Source organism: Alligator mississippiensis, chromosome 1, assembly GCF_030867095.1.
Source record: "Alligator mississippiensis isolate rAllMis1 chromosome 1, rAllMis1, whole genome shotgun sequence".
Taxonomy (NCBI): domain Eukaryota; kingdom Metazoa; phylum Chordata; order Crocodylia; family Alligatoridae; genus Alligator; species Alligator mississippiensis.
The window spans coordinates 75615339-75634945 of record NC_081824.1 but is presented as its reverse complement, the minus strand read 5'-3'; the positions used below and the strand labels follow the sequence as shown (position 1 = coordinate 75634945).

General features: G+C 40.7%; 1 protein-coding gene across 1 annotated transcript; it reads left to right on the top strand.

Annotated features, from left to right (window-relative positions):
• On the top strand, nucleotides 1–18021 carry AKIRIN2 (akirin 2). Its single transcript, XM_006273287.3, has 5 exons — nucleotides 1–403; nucleotides 12327–12470; nucleotides 13166–13315; nucleotides 16910–16981; nucleotides 17329–18021. Exons 1-5 carry the CDS (start codon nucleotides 190–192, stop codon nucleotides 17337–17339), a joined length of 591 nt encoding a protein of 196 aa, XP_006273349.1. The 5' UTR covers nucleotides 1–189; the 3' UTR covers nucleotides 17340–18021.
• Nucleotides 18022–19607: the final 1586 nt, after the last annotated feature.

Below are 19607 nucleotides of genomic sequence, written 5' to 3'. Positions count from 1 at the left end.
GTCCCGCGACGCCGCGCCGGCCCAGCCGCACCCCCGCCACCGCCTACCGGCTGAATTGAGCGCGGGCGGCGCGGGCTCCCCGCACGCAGCGCCCGGCCCGAGCCGCCCCCCGCCCCGCGCAGCCCCCCCGGCCGGGAAGGCGCTCCCGGGCAGGGCCCCGCCGCCCCGCGCCCCGGACCCGGCCCGGCCATGGCGTGCGGCGCCACCTTGAAACGAACTCTGGATTTCGACCCACTGCTGAGCCCAGCCTCCCCGAAGCGGCGGCGCTGCGCCCCCCTGGCGGCCCCCGCCGCCGCCGCCGCGTCGGCCTCAGCCGCCGCCTCCTTCGCCGCCGCCTCCCCGCAGAAATACCTGCGCATGGAGCCCTCGCCCTTCGGAGACGTGTCGTCCCGCCTCACCACAGGTGCGGCCCGGCCCGGCCAGGGGGGGAGGGGAGAGGAGGGGGGCGGCCATTTTCTTTGCCCCCCGCGGCGGGGACACAATGGGCGGCCGGGGGTGCGGAAGCGCCGTGGGCGGGGGAGGGGGGCAGGGCGGGCCCGCCCGTGGGTCGCGGCCATTATGTGGGGGGGGGGGGGCAGAGGCAAGGCGGGGACAACAAAGCCGGGCCCCCCCGGGGCTTCGCCGAGGGGGCAGCGAAACCCGCGGGCAGGGAGGGGGTCTCGCCCGGCTGCTCCCGGCGTCTCCGCGCCCTTGTCCCGGGGCCCGGCCCCCTCGCTCCAGCCGGATGTCACCGCCTTTGTTAGCCACCTCCTGGGTCCCAGCTCGCTGCGGCTCCTGAAAGCCTGGGCCCTGCTTGAGGGCAGAGCTGTATAGGAAATGCCCGCAGCGGTGGAGCTGAAGGCAGCCTGGGAGAGGGCAGGGAAAAAGGCATTTTCTTGCATTTGACCCCGTGGCTGTCCTGTACTTTAAAAAAAAAAAAAAAGGTTGGGAAAGGATTTTGCATGAGTCAGCATCAGGCAGCGATTCTATTGGGGAAGGATGACACAGGCTGATACAATAAGACAATTACCATAGCTGGATGTGTGTATCTCTCTCTTTCTTTCTCTCTTTAGGAAGAGCTCAGTTCACCTTGCCCTTTTAAAAAGAGGCATTCTTGCTTAAAATAGGAAGGTTTTACAGTGGGAAGTGGACATGGAGGGTTTTGGCACCGGTGTGGTTGAGGAGGAGGAGGAGAAACGCTGTTACTGTACAGTGCTGTGACTAATACGCTTTGCTCAAAAGGGGGTGATGAATGTAGCTGTCAGACATTAGCAATGGGGAGGCAGTGCATTGGCAGTAGCCTTCATAGGTCTTTACAGACAACAGTGTATTATTAGCAGCAATGTTCAGCATCTGTTGGCCTTGGGTTACCTTGTGGGGAAGAAGGATAGCTTAAATTTTAAGGGAAGGGAGGAAATCCAATAATGACAAAAAAACACATCAGCCCACAGGCAAATTTATGAAGTAGTTAAGGGGGAGTGTCAAAGGTAACCTCTGGTTAGCAGAGGGGAAATGTGTGAGCCTTTTCCTATTTCTGTGCCTCCTTGTCTGGTCAGCATCATTTGTGGATATTTGCATCCATAAACTAGTTGAAAAGTACTCAAAATATCATCTTTGATTTACAAGATGAGAAATGAGCCATTTCATGTTTTTGATTTGGCACGGTCTAAAATAGTATAGAGCTCTGTGAGGGTATGAATTATTAAATCCTGGATTTTGTAGCAGCACATCGGCTTTATTTCTCTGAAGAAATGAGTGTCAGTGGTAGCCTTTTAAACTATTTGCTTTTTACACTACTGCATCCTAAATTAAGATATTCTGCTGAGGTGTAGTTTGATCTGTTCAGAAAACGAAACTGAGATGAGCAATTGTATGCTGGCTTTGTGAATTATTATTTCATAATGGCAAAAGATAAGGTGTAGTGAATCAGATGTTCCTTCAGGTTGCTGAATAGCCTTAAACAACTTGCCTGGTTTAAATTGGATTTATGCAAATAGTGTGCTCTGACATAAGCTGTTAGTACTAGCACTGTCATAATGAGAACTTTTTTGTTGCATATCTATTGAGTGCTAACTGTGAATATTGGGATTTAGCAAGTTTTATACTTCAAATTAAATTTAGTCATGTGTTCTTTCACGAAAGACATTGTTACCCTCATTTTACTTGATTATGTTTCCAGTGAGACCCTGTCCTTTTAAAAAGTCGCTTTTAGAAACAATCATAGTATCTATACCTGTATAATTCATTGGGCTTTAAACAAACTAATTCAATCTTAAAAGCTCGTTTTTAATTTTTACACCGCATTAGTAGTAGTTTATTCACAAGGCTTGAATTTAGTTGATTCCACTTAAGTTTCCTATATAAAATACCTATGTGCAAGTCTTCAGCACTTGAAGAGAATTTGTTATTTTATTTCATGAAAATATTTCTATTAACATTAATAAGTTCTGCGTATACAATAATTTGTTATTTCTATACTCCTAGATAGTCCTTAGTGCAGCAGTTTATTTCATTTTCTTTTATCTGCTGTTCTCAGTCTTCCTACTGTGTGACTTCTATTCTTAGTGGAGAATGTGGACCCCCTCAATATTTTAATACTAGCTAGTCTCTTCAGAAACAAATGCTATCTGAAAACAGAATGTATAGATTTGAATGGGCACTGGGTTTACAGGAGTGCAGATTAGATACCAGCTGTCTTAATTTAAATATAAAACTTAGGCAAATAAATGATATGCCCGTTTGGGAGAGGGAAGACTTCAAATCAAAATGAAATTTCAGTTTAACAAGAGTGTTTGAATATTTTATGGTTATTTGGACAGCTCTTAGGTTGCTTTTAGTGTCTTGGTGGATTTGGCAGCTGTTCTGCCTTGTGGATTTCTCATCTACACTACTTACGGATTCTTTATGTGGGTTTGTATGACTGAGTCATTGCTGCATACCATAAATATTTTGTATCTAAAAGAAATTGTTAGAGAGGCTTAAACAAAGATTTACCTTTGTCCAATCAGTATATGTATTTGTTTCTTAATTTTATTAAAATATTTCCCCCTTTTTGAGTTGGAGAGAGAATTTTTATACTTGCTAGCAATTTTGTTGCATATTTTCTAATTAAGATTTGATGTGGTACCCCTATTTTGTGTACATATAGTTAGTGAGAAGTGAGTGCTTTGTATGAATTTAGTTTGAAAGGCTGGGATTATATAGGAAAATAATTACATGGTAAAATAATCATAAATAATCACATCCCAGTATCTTCAGGGTACCTCTATACAATATGAATTAAAAATTCACATTTTATTGTGATACTTCAAACAGGTTAGTGGGTGGGTCTATAAGTACATGTTGGTGGGACAGGGTTTAGGCCCAAGTGTCCTGTGGCAGTTTCCTGTATCTTATACCAGTTCCCTTGAAATCTGAAAACCAAGTTATAGATCTGTTCAGCAAATACAGATTGTGGAAAGTGGAAGTTTTCCTCAGTGGAACGCATCAGCATGGCTTTACATTTAGTTTCTTTACTGAAAAGAAAAATGCATTCTGGGTAGTAAACTATAAATGCATCATTCTAATAATTTCTGTTCTGTGTTTCAGATGTGAAAGGCAGATCATTGCAAAAAAAAGACTGTGCTGGTTACAAGGTCTCCTGGCACTGACTTTTTAAGTAGGCTGGGGAACAGCGTAGATCAGGGGTGGGCAATTATTTCAGGTGAAGGTCCACTTACTAAGTTTTGGCAAGCCATTGAGGGCCACATGACAGGCAGCCAGCGGCAGATGAACATTGATTTTCTAAATTTTTTAGGGGCCTTGTGGGCTGGATAGAATGGCCTGGCGGGCTGCATTTTGCCCACCCCTGGTGTAGGTAGATATTTTACTAGTTGCATTAAATTTAGTTACTTAACACCAGTTGTATGTCTGGAAGGCCTTTCTGCACCTTTGCTGAAGGTTACATGTTACATAAACTCAGATTTCAGTAGCTTTCTTACAGGGCAGTGATTCAGTCTCAAATGAGACTGCATTTTACACCTTGGAGAATCATGAGAAAACAATTGTTTGAAAGGATCTGTAAAACTTCTGTCAAAAACCCATGAGCTAGATCTTTGAGTTCATCTGTGCTAGTGATTTGTTCTCTGTCTGAGGTAATCATTATGAGCAATTTCCCCAGTGGCTAATAGGGGTCACAAACCAAAGATCAAAGGGATATCTACTGGGTATACATAGTCTTTCAACTCATGGCATTGCTTCAGATCCAGGGAGATATGAATAGTGAATTAAACTAATTAAAGCACTTTAGAGACTTGATGAAATGGAAAAAGTTGTTTTCATACCATTTCATATTGAACTAAAACCCACATTGTAAACTACAGTCACTATTTGTGACTTTATTGGCCTTGCTGCCTAGTCTACCAGCAATTGAATAGGTATGAAAAATTGGACTGTTTTTTTTGTCTCCTGTCCAAGGAGCATTAGTTGACCAATGTGAGAATATTGTGTAGCTGCTAGCCAAACTGTACTTTTTGCTTGGGTAAAAAGAATACTTCAGCTTCCAGGTTGTCAGTCCTATCTTTTGTACGCAGTTATTCTAAAATAGAATGCAACAGTTCTGTCTTTCCTAGCTTATCTCTTAAAGAAGGATTGACTTCAGGTGAAAAATATGAAAAAGGAGGTTGCTAAAAAGATGCACATTTCTATTTTTATGTAAATGTCCTTCATAATTGAGGGCAAATACAGAAGAGATCTGGCTGCAAATACAGTCTTCTCAGTAAGGTATTGAATTTAGTTCACAAACACAAGATTCCTTGAATGTCCATATTCAGTTTAATATTAATATTAAAACCACACAGCAAAAGATTAACCAGCTTGAATAAAAATACCTGTCAGTTTTCTTTTGGGCTGTTCTTACTTGACTCCTTTGAGCTGCCTTGTGAGGAAACTACTGTTTGTCTGAAACCTATACAGTGTTCCCATGTATAAGTTGGAGTGCTAGATTGAACAAGTCTGAAGGCCTTAAAAGGAGACATAGCTTGTTACTATCACTAAACATTTCTGTACTGAAATGATATCTTCTGTGGGCTCATTAACATGAAGGTTTGTCCTTGGATTATTCTGGCAAGATGCCAGGTGTTTCAACATGCCCTAGTTATTGCAAAATTGTGCCCTTCAAATTATTTTTGAAAGTTTGTATCTGAACTTCTTAAATCAATTTACTTCGTTCTGAGAGAGAGATTTCTATTGACACGTAAGATGATGTTCATCATTCTCACTATGAAATGATTAATAGGCTACTCCCGTAGAATGTAATGTGTTCTGCTCCTTGTTTGACAAATACCACAATGGTTAGTTTAGGCTATAGAAAAGTACAGAATTGCTTTTTGTCCAGCTGATTTCATGCTGTTAACTTTAATTTTCATTCCTTGAGCTCTAGATTCAGAGAATTGGGATTTTCTGTAATGTCACATTTTTGTAAAGCATGCTAATGCAGATGCTGGAGATGCCAGAACTGATGCAGAAGGACTAGAACTTTCATACCTTCATCAGTCTGAGGTCCTAGTTAATTGGTTCTCATGAGATTGCCAGCTCTGCACTTATTGGGCCTCTGGAGAGAGGCTGCTGTTCATTCTGTAAATATAGGCCCGGGCTATGAAGTGTCAGAATGCACCATTATCCACATTTTATTCTTTTAAATCTTAAGCAGTACAGTCCTTGGAGACGAACATCATTTCCAAGAATAATGTAGTCTGTTGCAAAAACCCAACAGACCTTGTCTGATTGAAAAATACATTGAAGTGACTGTCCATGACCAAAACAGGAAAAAGCAAAACATCTGGTTCCTTTAAAATGCAGATTTTCGTTAATTCTTGTCAAGATGTCAGTAGATTGTGATTTGGCAGCCTCAAATTGAGATATTACTAGGTGAAGAGCAGTGATGCTTCAGAAGTGGCTGCCTCCTGCTTTGCCAAGACAACCTCTGAAATAATTGAACAGGTTGTATGACAGTACGTGTAAGAACACCTGGCTAATACTTCCTGAAGCAGGTTTTTGGTGACACCAAATCCCAGGAGAACGAGGGAGTGTGACACTGTCTACTTAAAAGGTGGTGAATCTGGAATTACTAAACTAAACAAGTGCAGCTGAGCATCTTTTCTGTATCTTTTATGGTGTGTGTTGTTGACTGCAGAGAATAGCTTTTTGCTTGTCTGCATAAAAGAAATCTCAGGAATGGTTAGTTTCTGAAGGATTAAGCTACATGGTGAGAGCATAAACTGAAATGTGAGCTCTCTCTGGGTTCTGTTTCAGGGCTGGGAAAGCTGCCACTCTGACTTCTGCCTACTGAACCACCATAAAACTCATTGTGCCAAAGTGTCCCAGCTAAACGAGGGAAACTGGAATTAAGGTTTCTGAGCTTACTATTATAAAAGGCAAGGAAGCCTGGAGGAAGGGGTGGGGGAGGACAGTCAGAGCAAACCTGACATCAACTTCATGCTACATGAAAGCAATCAGTAGAATTCTGAAAACAATTGTTTGCCTTGTTAAGTTTCCAAACTGCACTGCAGTTTGAGTTGTAAATCATTTCTAGATAATTACCAGTCATGATGAGGTGATTATATGACGAGAACTTTTAAAATAATTTTTAAAAACGGCCTACTCCCTTAATCATGCATTATGGGAAGTATGGAATATCCAGTACTCTTTGGAAATTGTTATTCAGCCTAGTCATCTATTAGTATGGCAAGTTCTATGGTAGAGAGAGAGTTAAATGTGTTACCATGAAGTCAGGCAGAAGGCAGGGTAGATCTGCACCATATAGGTGGACTAAATCGGAGATGCATAAACTTTTGTAAGTGGCTTACTTCATCAGATACTGTGAAGGGACTTCAGGAAGCAGAGCTTCTAAATAGAAATTGGTGATTAGAATACAAAAGATAGGGAAGTGGGAGGAAAAAGGCAACACTGCTGGGAAAGGCAAGATGGGTAGATGAGAGAAAAGCAAAGTAGTTAACATGGAGGGACATAAGGTTATCATTGAGGCAGCGAGAGAAGACTAGTCCCTGTTCAGACCATACTGAGCCCAGTCCAGCCTGTGGATGATTCCTTGTACTGTAATTGCATGTTCAATTTGGTTTTTGAAGTTTTGTTGCCTAAAAAGAGCTGCTCTGAGGTCAGTAGTGCAATGTCTGGAGAGGTTAAAGTGTTCTGCCCCAAGCTTGTGCATTGTCCTGGAATTGATATAAAATCAGTGTTAATTCATTCTGTCAAATTGGTTTACCACTCGTCTGTCCAGTGTAGATAATGATGTGGCACTTTAAGCAGGTGGTGGCCTGTATGATGTTGGTTGAGGTACAGGTGAATGAACCTTAGATTTTGTCATCTGTGTTGTTTGATCTGGTGGTGATATGATCTATGTTGATGAGGAGGCAAGATTGGCATTTGGGTCTGTTCCAAGGCCTGCCCATGTGAGAGTTGAAATTTGATCATGTGATGCTGGAGAAATGCTGTTTTGGGTTGGGGGACTGTCTGGAAGTTAGGAGAGGTTTGTCTACCCTAGCCATGTTGAGATGGTTGTCATTTTCCAAAAGGAATTGGAGGTGATTAATGATGAGTCCAAGGTGTTCAAGTTGAGGACTGTAGGAGGCAACCAAAGGGCTTCTCTTGCCCTTGTCTTGCTTTTGGTAATGTAGCAGGTCAAAGTGAGGTCTGAGTCTGGCTCTATTGATTTGAAGTTGCTGTGGTCTTAAAATTGTACTGCAAGTGCTTACGCATCTCTGACTTAAGTTTTATATGGTAACCATGAATCAATTTCTAACAATTATGAGTGGTCTGAAGGTACTTTGGAGGAAGAAACAAGGGCTAAGTTTATCTGAATGTGTAACCTGTTGTTCGGAGCATAAAGGACTAACACTTCTATAATAGGCAGCCTTCTAGTTAGCTATGTTAGTTTGAAGTGAAGTATAATGCAGTGTAGATTTTCACACTGTTGACTAACCAAACCGTGTATATATACTATAAGCTTTTGTGAGCTGAAGCTTACTTTGTCAGATCCTGATATTATAGGTTGGGAAACCTGGGAGATTGTATGTTTTACTTTGTCCAGTCACCCAATATAATAGAAAAGTTACTAGTTTTTGCCTGGAAACTAGATAGGTTTTTTCTGCCTCCATTTTTAATATAGTATATTCTTGATCAAATGTAGATTTAAGTTATGTGATCTTGTTAGTGAGCAAGATGAGCATGAATTAACCAGCCCTCAGAAATGAGGTATCTGTGGTGTACATCCCCATCTCTCTTCATTTAATTATTTGGCACTCCCAAATATCCATTATCTCAACCCTGCAGCCTCAGATTACGTGACACTTTTATAGCTGTTATATTGCTTTACAGATGGTTAAAGAATGGTTTTTTTCCCCTTATTTTAGGCTTACTTTCCTGGGTGTATAGTTGTAGTTTCTGTGGTCTTACCTTGAGTAGGAAAATGATTTTTTAAATTGGACTTGGATTCCATTATGCACACCTGTTTCAACTTAACTGCTTTTCCCAGACATGTTTTTATTAGATCTTTTGTTTAAATAGCTTTTAAATTAATTTTAATACATGTTAAAAAAAGCAAAGAATTTGCAACATTTTATAGTCCTAAAATGGCTCATTAGTATTTGTTTCTTCAGTTCCTTCATTGTTTAGGATTTTTTTCTGTTAACTTTTACACTTAATGTTCATCAGTACTAACAAGTCAAGGACATTTTTAATATTATTTTTGAATCTGCATTATTCTTAAAACAAAATGCATAAGCCCATAGCTCATGCTTATTTGACACCAGAGGAAAATATTGCTATATTGAATATCCAAAATTCAAGAACACTGAATTTTTTTTACTAAATTGAATTTGCCCATCAGGGTTAGCAATTTGAAGTTAATGGGGCTTGCTCTTAATTGAGTTAGTTGGTTTTGAACATCCTGTGCAAAGTGTCTAAATATGGGCTTTGGAGCTAAAATTTAGGGGCCCTGTTTTTTAAAATTTCATGAAAAAGGATTGGGGAAGAGCATACTTGTATACAAGTTTAATAGATTAGAATATTTTTCCTTTAAAAATAATCCTCTTTTACCCTTGATAGTTTGATAGACTTGACATGAAATTTATTGCATCAGTGCAGTTCTTCAGATTTTTGCTATAATTTTGGTTATAGTTTACTTTCGGTACAGAGAGATTTTTTTTTTTTCTTGTGGACCAAGTTTATTCGAATTTGAGAAACTGGGAGTTGGAAAAAGGAAAAAAAGCTAGATATGAAGACCAAATCTACTAATTCTAAAAGCTTCAGCAGTACTCCACCAGTTAATGAAGCAATGCAGCTAGGTGACTAGTAGACTTCTTCATGTTATGTCATCAAAATCCCTGGGAATTGGGCCTGGTTTGCTTAGGCACCTTGGAAAACAGGGATCATTAGCTCTAAAAATATTTATGAAAATTTCTTCGGTGTGATAAAAATATTAACTAAATTAAAAGAATTCATACTTTGTTTAAATTAGTTTTAAAATAAAAAATGTTTTGATGTGTTACCACATATTAGATAACCTTACTTGCATACAACTTGAAAAAGTGGTTTTTGCGTGCGCTTCATTTAATATCTGTATCTTGAAACTTGCTGTAGAAATTAAGGGCTGCTATACATGTACAGGGAGGCTGCTCCAGTGTGCTGTAATTCCAGGCTGAAAGCTGGCAAAGAAGAATTTTCCCAACTATTTAACTAGTCTAATAAAAGATATCACATCTACCCAAAGAACCTTGTCTACCAGTTTTTTATCTAGTGTTTTGAGTTTGTTGGGAATTTTGATCCATTGCTTTGGAGGCTAGTCCATTTTTTGGTTTCAGTAATTCAGTGTTTTGGAGGAAAGTTACATTGCGTTGGCTTCAGAGATTTGTACTTATTTTGAAAATAAACAGAATTGCCTTGGTTATGCTTAACTGTGATAGGAAAGCATAGTAATATTTCTTTGCAAAGCTGTAAATAAAAGATTTTTGTTAGGGCTTTTGTTACATTTGAAGTTTAATTGATGTGTTTATAGTCAGACCCAAAGCTTGATAAATGTACTTGATACCAACTAGCAGGAATAAAAGATGCATGTGGTACCACAGTCTTGCAATTTAAATTGATATGGCAGTACGTGGACCTTACTTGAGTACAAAAGGTACCTTGTAAGCCACTTGGCTTACTATTTGCAATGGCTTTGATATACAGATATATCCCTCTAGCTAATTTGGCACTGGGTTGTTTGGAAAAGGACTGTGTAACTGCCCTAATATCATTTAGCAACTGGAAACGATGTCCTAGCATCATTTGACCAGCACATACTTTTGGGTCACTGTCTCGGATCATTTGCTCGCTTCTTGGCAACCCCTTGCCTAATCCTCATAGGTAATTTTTAAAAATTGTAACTACCTCTTCTGGTTCATTTCCAGTTTTAATTTCTGTACCATATGGGAGCATGATGCATTTTTCCTGCTGTCAGTGTGTCTTCCCTGTGTAACCACCCCTTTATCAACTCAGCTTTCTGTGCTCTACTTCCTTTGTCTTCGTTCCTACATAAATGTATCCTGCTTTTCTTTTCTGACTTGTTCCTCAGTTGCTTTCTTTCTGAGCCCAGTTACTGACCACATCCATCCCTTACAGCAGTGGTACTCAACCTCCTTAGACTCAAGGCACCCTTCAGAAAAAGCGAGCTTTTAGCTTTCACTCTTTTGACTATTGGAAAAATAATAAAGCAATTATTCTGCAGAAAACTCAAAAAGACCACAACAGGTCAGTGTTGACACTATGGATTCCTATTTGAAATCTCTGGGTTTATCTTGTGAATCATGTGAAGGTGTTTGCGCACCTAATAGTGCTAATACTGTGTACCACCTGGCCTTACAGGATTGCAGTTTACTAGAGAGGCTGATAAGCATGTGCCTAAACAGTATCCTTGAGGCTGCTGTTACATGGGGATAAAATTCTAGTGAGGAGCCCTGTTGCTGAAGATGCTGCGATTTTGTTTACAGATTTTTCTGTCTGGACTCTGTTTAGAAACTCCATCATATTTTTTTACATCCATCCAGTCCCTCTGGCTGTTGGAAGGTGGGGAAAGAAAAAATAGAGAAAAATGATGCTTCTCCTGCTAAAACAGTACCAGGAATTGGAAGATCTGTTTTCTGTTGCAGACAGACTTGTGTGACCTTGACCAAGTAACTTAAGCTTTCCTGCTTTGGTTTATCTACTCTCAAGTGAGTGTTAATCCATTAGGGAATGCATAGATGTAGCATTGCCCTTAGTATTCAGTCGAGCAGTAAAAACTGGCTAAGCAGTTTTCACTATGTTGCACTTTGGCAAAGCATTCAGCAGTCACAGGCAACTTTTACTGAATAAAGTTGTCTGTGGACTCAGGCAGACAGCATTGCTTGATTTTTAGTTGGTGATTGGAAAGCTATCATTACCTTAAGGACTAAACGCTTAATTTTGTAACATGAAAGCTTATTCTACAGAAGCCAGTTGTCCAGGCAATCTTGTTTTGCCATTGGTAGTGGCTTTTTCAAGCCATGGTTGGACTTTGCTGTCAAAAACTCCCTATTCAGTATAGCAGTAAAAACTGGCTAAGCAGTTTTTACTATGTTGCACTTTGGCACTTTCATACACTGAATAGGGAAAAGGAAGGATTTTTCTAGGCAATTGGAGTTCTTTTTTATAGAACAGAGTGCTTTCCGTGTTTTGTTTTTTTTTCCCCCAAGGTGGGAATGTCTGTGAGGCCAGAATGGTTTTGGTTGCACTATGTGCTTGTTAGTGTAACTTCTTGGCTACTAGGTCCTGAAATAAAAATCAAATGTAGTAAATATATAATAATTACTATTTTGTTATTGTATAGCAGTATCTTTGGAATTGGAGTAGTTTAATGTAAGTCAGTTTTATTAAATATGTAGGTAGAAAAATCTGTGGCATCATTGTAAAGTTGCAATATGTACTTTTTTCACATCGATAATATTCAGAAGAGCATATGTACTGTGTGATATTGAGTCTAATGTTTTTCAGAAAGGACTGGTAACACTTGTGTTTAGTAGTTTATGCAAATGTTGAAGTCCCTCTTGCTTTATTTTTTTGGTCCGTCATCAGTCTTTTTAACATAAATAGCACAGAGTTAAACTTTGTAAAGAATATAACATTTGCAGTCTTTTAGTAAAGGTTTGTATGCTAAACACAGCTTAAGTTTTTAGGAATTCCTTTTGGTTTGTTAATCCTCCCAGGGTCTTTGGTATCTGAAGTCAAAGTCAAGTTTGTAGGGTTACTGAGATGTTGTCATCACTGAGTGAATTGTTTTCACTGTTTGTTTTTAGAACAAATTCTGTACAACATAAAACAGGAGTACAAACGCATGCAGAAGAGGAGACACTTAGAAAATAGCTTCCAGCAGACAGATCCATGTTGTTCTACTGATGCACAGCCACATGCATTTCTTCTTACTGGACCAGCTTTGCCAGGTATTAAAGACAAGTCTGTGGACCTCCGATGCATAATGCCCTTTCACTCCAGGTCCTTCCTTTTTGCCTGTAGTAAGCCCTGCCTAGTCTTCTGATGTTTACTGTAACCTTACTGCTCTGTGGTGTTTGTCTTGGGAGACAATACGTCAAGTGAAACATCACCTTGTTGAATGTAATCCTGCTTGAAAGATAAAGTGAAGCTGGAGTGACCTCTCCAGGGTGCAAAAGCCTGGGAAGTATATATGGAGATGCTGAGCTGCCCACACACCTGTGCTCCCTCTCAGCCTTGCTGGTTTAATACAAATTAAAGGCAGTGTCAGTACTTTTGGAACCAGTTTGGCCACAGGAGGTGCACAAAGGAGATCATTCATTTTTCCATCTGTTGGGGCTCTGCTCCTAGTCTGGTTGCCAACCAGGGTTAAAAAGCCCAGTCTACCCTATCTTGGAGTGGACTTCAGTTCCACACCTTTTTGGTGGTATTTCCAAGCCATCATTAAATAAGACTCAGTGTGCATGGTAAACTGAATCGGTGTAGGTTGCTTACTTTTAACCCTCTGTATAAAATTAATAACAACATCTGGAAGCATCCAAAAGGTGCAGCAATGTTTTTCCTAATGTTTTGTTTGAAAAGTAAGAGTAAATGCCTCACAGCAAACTGCAAGAGGTTAGTTAGATTAACTCTGAATTACTTACAGGTACTTCATCTGCAGCATCATCACCATTGAAAAAAGAACAGCCCCTGTTTACTCTCAGACAAGTTGGAATGATCTGTGAACGTTTGCTGAAAGAGCGTGAAGAGAAAATCCGTGAAGAGTATGAAGAAATCTTGACCACAAAACTTGCAGGTATGTTAACATTTAAATATTGCTTGGGGATAGGGAGAAAAGAGAAATGATGGGGAAACAAGACATTTTCTCTAACTTCAGTGCTTTATGCTGTATGTAGCTGAGCTTATTCTGGCTAAGAATTGCTGTGTTGAACATGGCCCTGGACAGCAGAGTATCTGTAGTTTTCCCTGTCACTGCTCTGGGCAAAAATTATAACACATGGGTATGTCTGTAACGTTGGCCAGTGGAAGCAGAGATTTTATTTCAGGTCGCTTTCCTGTGCTTGCCTATTTGAACAGACTACTCTTCTCCCCTTCTTTTAGCTAGAAAATTCTTTTCCACTTGTAAAGGGTTTCTTCATTGGGGTGAACAACTTTCTCATTTATTCTTTCTGGAAGTTTGGTATAGAAGGCAGAGGCTCTCTTAGCACTAGAACAGCAGTTCTCAACTTTTGTTAGCCTCAGGACAACTGGGTCTTAGCACTTCTACAGAATTTAGTCATCCCAGCTGAGATCACTGAGCTAGAATCTAGTTTGTGCCAGGTGAGATGGGGGAAGAGCAGGCCCTCACCCCACTGTGCCCTGCTTTTTCTACTATCTGCCCCTTCTCAACTTCTTGGTCTGTAGCTGTTGAGGGAAATGGTGCATCTCCAGGTACTTGAATGCTGGTACCTGGAGCTGCAAGCTGTTGCCTCTTCTGCTGGCCCTGGGAGGGGTGTGGAGGGAGCTGGGCTCAAAACCACAGCCCTACAGCTGCCTGTCCAATCACGGGCTCAGCACAGCATGGTGCCTGGAGCCTGAGGAACAGCCCTGGGCTGTGGGACCTTGAAGTGCTTGGTTCTGGGGGATTGGGGTCTTCGTCGCTTACTTCCTGGCACAGTGACACCCTTGGAAGGATTTTACATCACCCAATTGAGAATTATTGCACTGGAGGTTTCTTTGACATTTGCCAGCTGTTTCCTATCCCAGACTGGCAACAATATAAAGCAACTGCATGTTGTATGTAATTCCCTTTTCCATTGGTTTGACTGCCTTCTCTCTTTATTAGACAGTGGGATATGTTCCAGGTGGTTCAGCAAGGTGACTTGTACCTGACGCCAACCTGCCTCCTCAAAGGTTATGTTAATATTCTTCCAAGGCAGCATTCTGTTTGGTTGGCAGTTTGGCTGGGTTGACACTATGGCAGCAGAGCAGTTTCTGAACCGATGCTGCCAGTCTGTTTTCATCAGAAATTGCATCAAGTCAGAAGCTTGCACACAAGCTTAGGGGAGAGAGACTTTCTCAGTGAGTCCCAGGAACAGCTTTAATGTAAGGCTGGTGGAAGGGCCATGGCACAAGTGACTGCATCTTCTGCTCCTGTACCACTTTTTGGGATGCTTATACATGATAATGTCATTGTTAATGCCAGGCTTACCCTTGCAGTTAGTGGAAGGAAGGAATTTTTGTGGTTATGCTTGTGGGCCATTACTGGTTAAAAGTGATCATAGTTACAGGTCCCTATTATACCTGCATGTCTTTTGACTGAAAGCAGTGTAAAATGCGTAGCTAATTCACAAAGTTTCTAATATCCAATTTCTTGCATACTAATCTTTAATCAGCCTCTCAGTTCATACTCGTGCTCCAAGTAGATCAGATCCTGGGAAGACTGTGCAGAGCAGCAGAGCTGGACCCAATGATCTCATGAGGTCCCTTCCAGCCCTAAACGTCTGTGAAGTCATTGTACAACCCTAGTCTTTCCCTCATTACCTGACTAATCTGTGCTAAGACTTTGTTATGCCTTCCTAGGGTTCTCCAGTAGGTTATCGTCCTAGTGTCCCATTTGATGATTAAGTATGTTTACACATTCATGTCCTGGATAACTATAGGTTTTGACCCACGAGAGACTTTCTGGGTGACAGTCTCTTCAGCGGCAAATCCCTGGTAGGCACGCCCTACCTGAATTTCAAGGGAGGCCGTCTCTGGTGAGTGATGAGTCTGGGTGGTAGTTTGGCTGCTGTTCTTAGGGCAGAGGTTACCAACGGCTGTTTGGATCATATTACAGTGTGCCATATACTGAGTGCCAGAGATGATCTGTGATGTATGAAAATCTACAAAGAGGGAAATGTCAAAAACAAACGCTAAACCAAGTCTTCCAAACCTAAAGTGGTCCTGTTTTGTTCTCTGTTACTGCACTGGTCATTACCTTCCAACTCAAGTGTGGTCAAGTGGTGATAACCCTTCCAGGGTTAGATGCCTGGTCTAGAAGGAAATTCTGTAATAAATTTTTTTTTTGTTTGTTTAAATCAAGTGGCATCGTCCCTAAAATCCACTTTTTATTACTTTGAGTTTGTTTTTAAAACTCAGTGTCTGTCTCCTATAAGTAAGAATTGAGGACTTGTAGTTTGAGGGAAACCTTTCTACAGAGCACAAGTGCCTTTTGGTCAGGAATTGATGTGGGGGTTCTTCTATTCCATATGTAGACACCCTACTTTTATCATCTCAGATGGTGTGACTCTACAGATGTTGGTCAGTTTTTGAAAGTTCAAGGAGAAAACTTGTTTAGTGTCTCACTGGCCCTGATGCATTTGTTTTCGAAGTGTAGCTGTTACTTTGGGTACAGCTTTGGGGTAATGGATCCTTCCCTTTGCTGTCATTATGTGGGCCAAAACCAAGATCCTTGTGAGACTTAGGAAAAGTCAGGAATCTGGATTCCAGTACGGCAGAGGTGGTTTGAGGGCAAGTGGAAAAGCACTTTAAAAATCGTGGCTGCCGTGGCACTGACATGTCACAGATCAATGCAAATCATGATATCCCCTGCTTTGGGGGAGAGCCCCTATGCTTGGGATTGCTGATTCATTGTTCACCCTGAAGGTAAAGCTCATTCCCTGGAGAAGGAGTTTTTAATGGAGGCAGACATCAGAATGGGATTCTTCTCTGGAAGCTAAAGGACCATTTTGACAAAATATGTAGTTAGAGGTAAAGATTACTGGTTTTGCCCACGTCCGCAAATGCCCTGCATGCTGCATATTTGTTTTTCCACAAGGAAAAGGGCAAAATAGAGGGTTCATCTACTAGATATTAACTACCTTGTTTAATTTCCCAATTCCAAAAGGAGATGTATATTGATGGGTGCAATATTGTGAGTAAATAAAATCAGTAGAAGGAGAAGGACTTTATGTATGTGCTTATATGGAGAAAATCCCTTCTAGGAGTAGTACTTAGTTCAGAGCTAACTTTTAATATTTGTCGGGATGTTACAGTCAGTATTGATTGGATCGAAGAGCTGTTTTTTATTAGGCCCACAGTCACCTTGTTCTTTCCTTTTATGATTTACTTTTGCCACTGGAATAAGGTGAATAAGATTTTTTTTTTTCACTCAAATGTTCATCCTATAATTATCTGCCTTCGTTCTAACATTCTAGCAATTAGTGAGCATTTTGTAGTGTCTAGTGAAATCACCTTCTGTTCCTCAATGCTGCCATTCCACATGCCTTTTGAATACTTTGGTTTCTCATGAGAATAGTGGTGACTGGAGCTGAGACAATGCGCATGTGCTTAGTTAACCACATTACGCCTCCCTTGCGTCTGTAAAATGGGTATGCGGCTTTGACTGTGTCTCATTTTGTGCTTTCAGAACAATACGACGCATTTGTGAAGTTCACGCATGATCAAATCATGCGACGATATGGAGAACAGCCTGCTAGTTGTGAGTATTCCTGCTTATGTTTTACAATAGCATTAGGTCCCTCAAGCATTCAGTAGTAGCTTGACTTCTCACCTGTTTCACCAAAAATGTCCTTGAGGTGCAAAAATGCTTAAGTTTATGATGTGGTGGAGCATGCAGGTTAAAATGGAGGCAAGTGGGATAAAATACAGTACATGTTAGTGTGTGTGCAAAACCTTGCCAAAATATTGTGCCTCTAGTATCACATGGTTTTTAAATCTCAGGTTTTTAAAGTGGTTTTTTTAGCTATTAGTATCTTAACTAAATCGGATCTAATATTAGGAATTGGAGAACTACTCACTAATGGCTTCTTTTTCTGCTTTTTTCAGATGTTTCATGAATCATGTTTTCTGCATACGTGGGCTGCCCTATCCACCCCATTTAATTGCTGCAAGCTGTCCCAGTAAGAACTTGCAGCAATGCCATATTTCCCCCACCCCACCCCCTGTGAACACAGGTTATTTCAAGCTTTTGTCAGTGGCAACCACTCTTTTATGCAGCAACTGGTTTTGGAGTGCTCCCTGATGTCAGTACCACCTGGATGTGGACCTTTGCTACCTGTAATAATACCAGTGGCCTCATTTGCTGTATCATTAAAATTTGGCTTCTTATGTTAATAAGTTTGAAAAAGTAAAGGATTAAAGCTGGTGTTCTAGAACTTGCCCTTCACTGGTTGTGTAAATAAAAATGTAGAATGACACTTCTGACTGAAGTTAGTGTGGTTTTCATAACTGTGCACTACAACCAAGCTGTAATCACAGTTAAATTAGAATGTAATCCCAGGACAATTTTAAGCAAATAGCCCACAGTACTGCCTGTGAAATAGTGAAGGAGGGCATTTCTGTATTCCATGACTTTTTTGGGGGTTAAGAATGGGTTTATATGATTTCTCATTTTTGTAGTTTTTATTTATTCTATCCGTCTTTAACAAATGTTTATTGCTGCAATTTTTCAGTGTATCATTGTTTTACTGCCCTTGTAGTACTGGAATTTAGTTGGAAGAATAAAACATTTACTTCTAATCTCTTTGTTTTTAATATGCAGATGGCACTTTTGCTGTTTAAGAATAAACTTAATCTGAGTGTTTAAATGAAAACTTTTATTTACTAGTAGTTTGGGGGCTCGGAGAGGCTGGAAGTTGTTAGTTTAAGGGAGAGAGATGATTTTGTAGAGGTTAAAAAATTCTCTCTTTCTCAAGTGTGGACCACCCTTAACTGATTGCTACCTACTGGTTCAACACATTGTGGCCGGCTCACCAAGCCAGAGGTTGGCACCTGTGGTCCACAGAACTTCGGGTCTGGTCTGGGTTGCAGCAACAGGGTCCTAGCATCCACCTACCTCTGACCTGTGTAGGTCCTTGTGGCCCACAGGTGGAAAAGGTTGCTTAGTCCTCCGCTAAGGAAACTGTTTTTACTCTCTCGCGTTTCAGGAGCATAAAAACAGGCCAAGCTATTTCTCAACCTAGAATCATGTCGGGGCTCTCAGAACTAATGGGATAAGTCCTTGGTACCTGAACAAACTGCTCCTGGGTATATTCTAAGCAGGCCCTGTGCAGCTACATCTGCACAGAAATTTTAAAATGTAATGCATATTGTGACCACAAACAAAACAGATGTTCAGTGTAATTTTGATTGATCGGCTGTTGTTCCTGTGTGCACAACATAATTAACTGAAAAGTTACTCCGTGGCCAGAGTAGCTGTGTAGTATGGGTAGCAGTAGACTAAGTTACTCAGTAAGTAGCATTTGCTTCTGGGAGTTCAAGCTATTTCAATACTTGTTTTGTGTTTTAAGCTGTGGTCTTACATAGAATTCTTACACTACTTTTAGTTTGGTAACAACCACTAACACAAGTATTGACACGATCCCCACTGTTAAGACGAGGCTTTGATCTTATCCACTTTGCATGTAAAGGTTGAGCTATAAATGCAGATTCTCAAAGTTCAAAATAGCAGGATGCAAACCAGTAAGCGCTGCTGCAGCTTGACAAACTGCCTTACTGATGCGTCTTAACTCCCATTTTTGGAAAGCATTGTTTTTTCAGGCCTTTGTAAGTCTTTTAGCGCAGTGGGGTTTTTTTTTTTACACATGCCAGTGTGGGGAGACATGGACAATTTAGTTAGAGCAGCTCTCAGAAGCTGCTCTAATTAAAAGACATGCAGTGTTTTGTGTATGTCAATGTCCCTATGTTTCAAAATGGCAACTAAATGCTTTAGTTAAAGTGTCTCTGCCACCATTTTGAAACACAAGGATACTGAATACATAAGATGCTGGAGCATTCTCATTGAGTCTGCTCCTCTGTGTTGTAATTAGAATGCATTGGAGCACATGTATATAGTGCCCATGGTGACCTTGCACAAATACTACAGTCAAGGAAGAAAAGGCTTTGCCTGTTCTGATTTTATGCACTGGCCACACAAGTTAATACACCTACCCATGCACTTGACTTCTTAAGGAATTTAGGGAAGGAAACACTTCTCCCTTTTATAGGCAACAGGGAAAGAACAAAGATTCATTTTTCTCAAAATTCAAAGTGGGGAAATAGGCATGTCATGCCTGGTGAGAGTGAGTTAGTTCCCTTACTCAAGTGTGCTGCTTACTTAAAGTGGA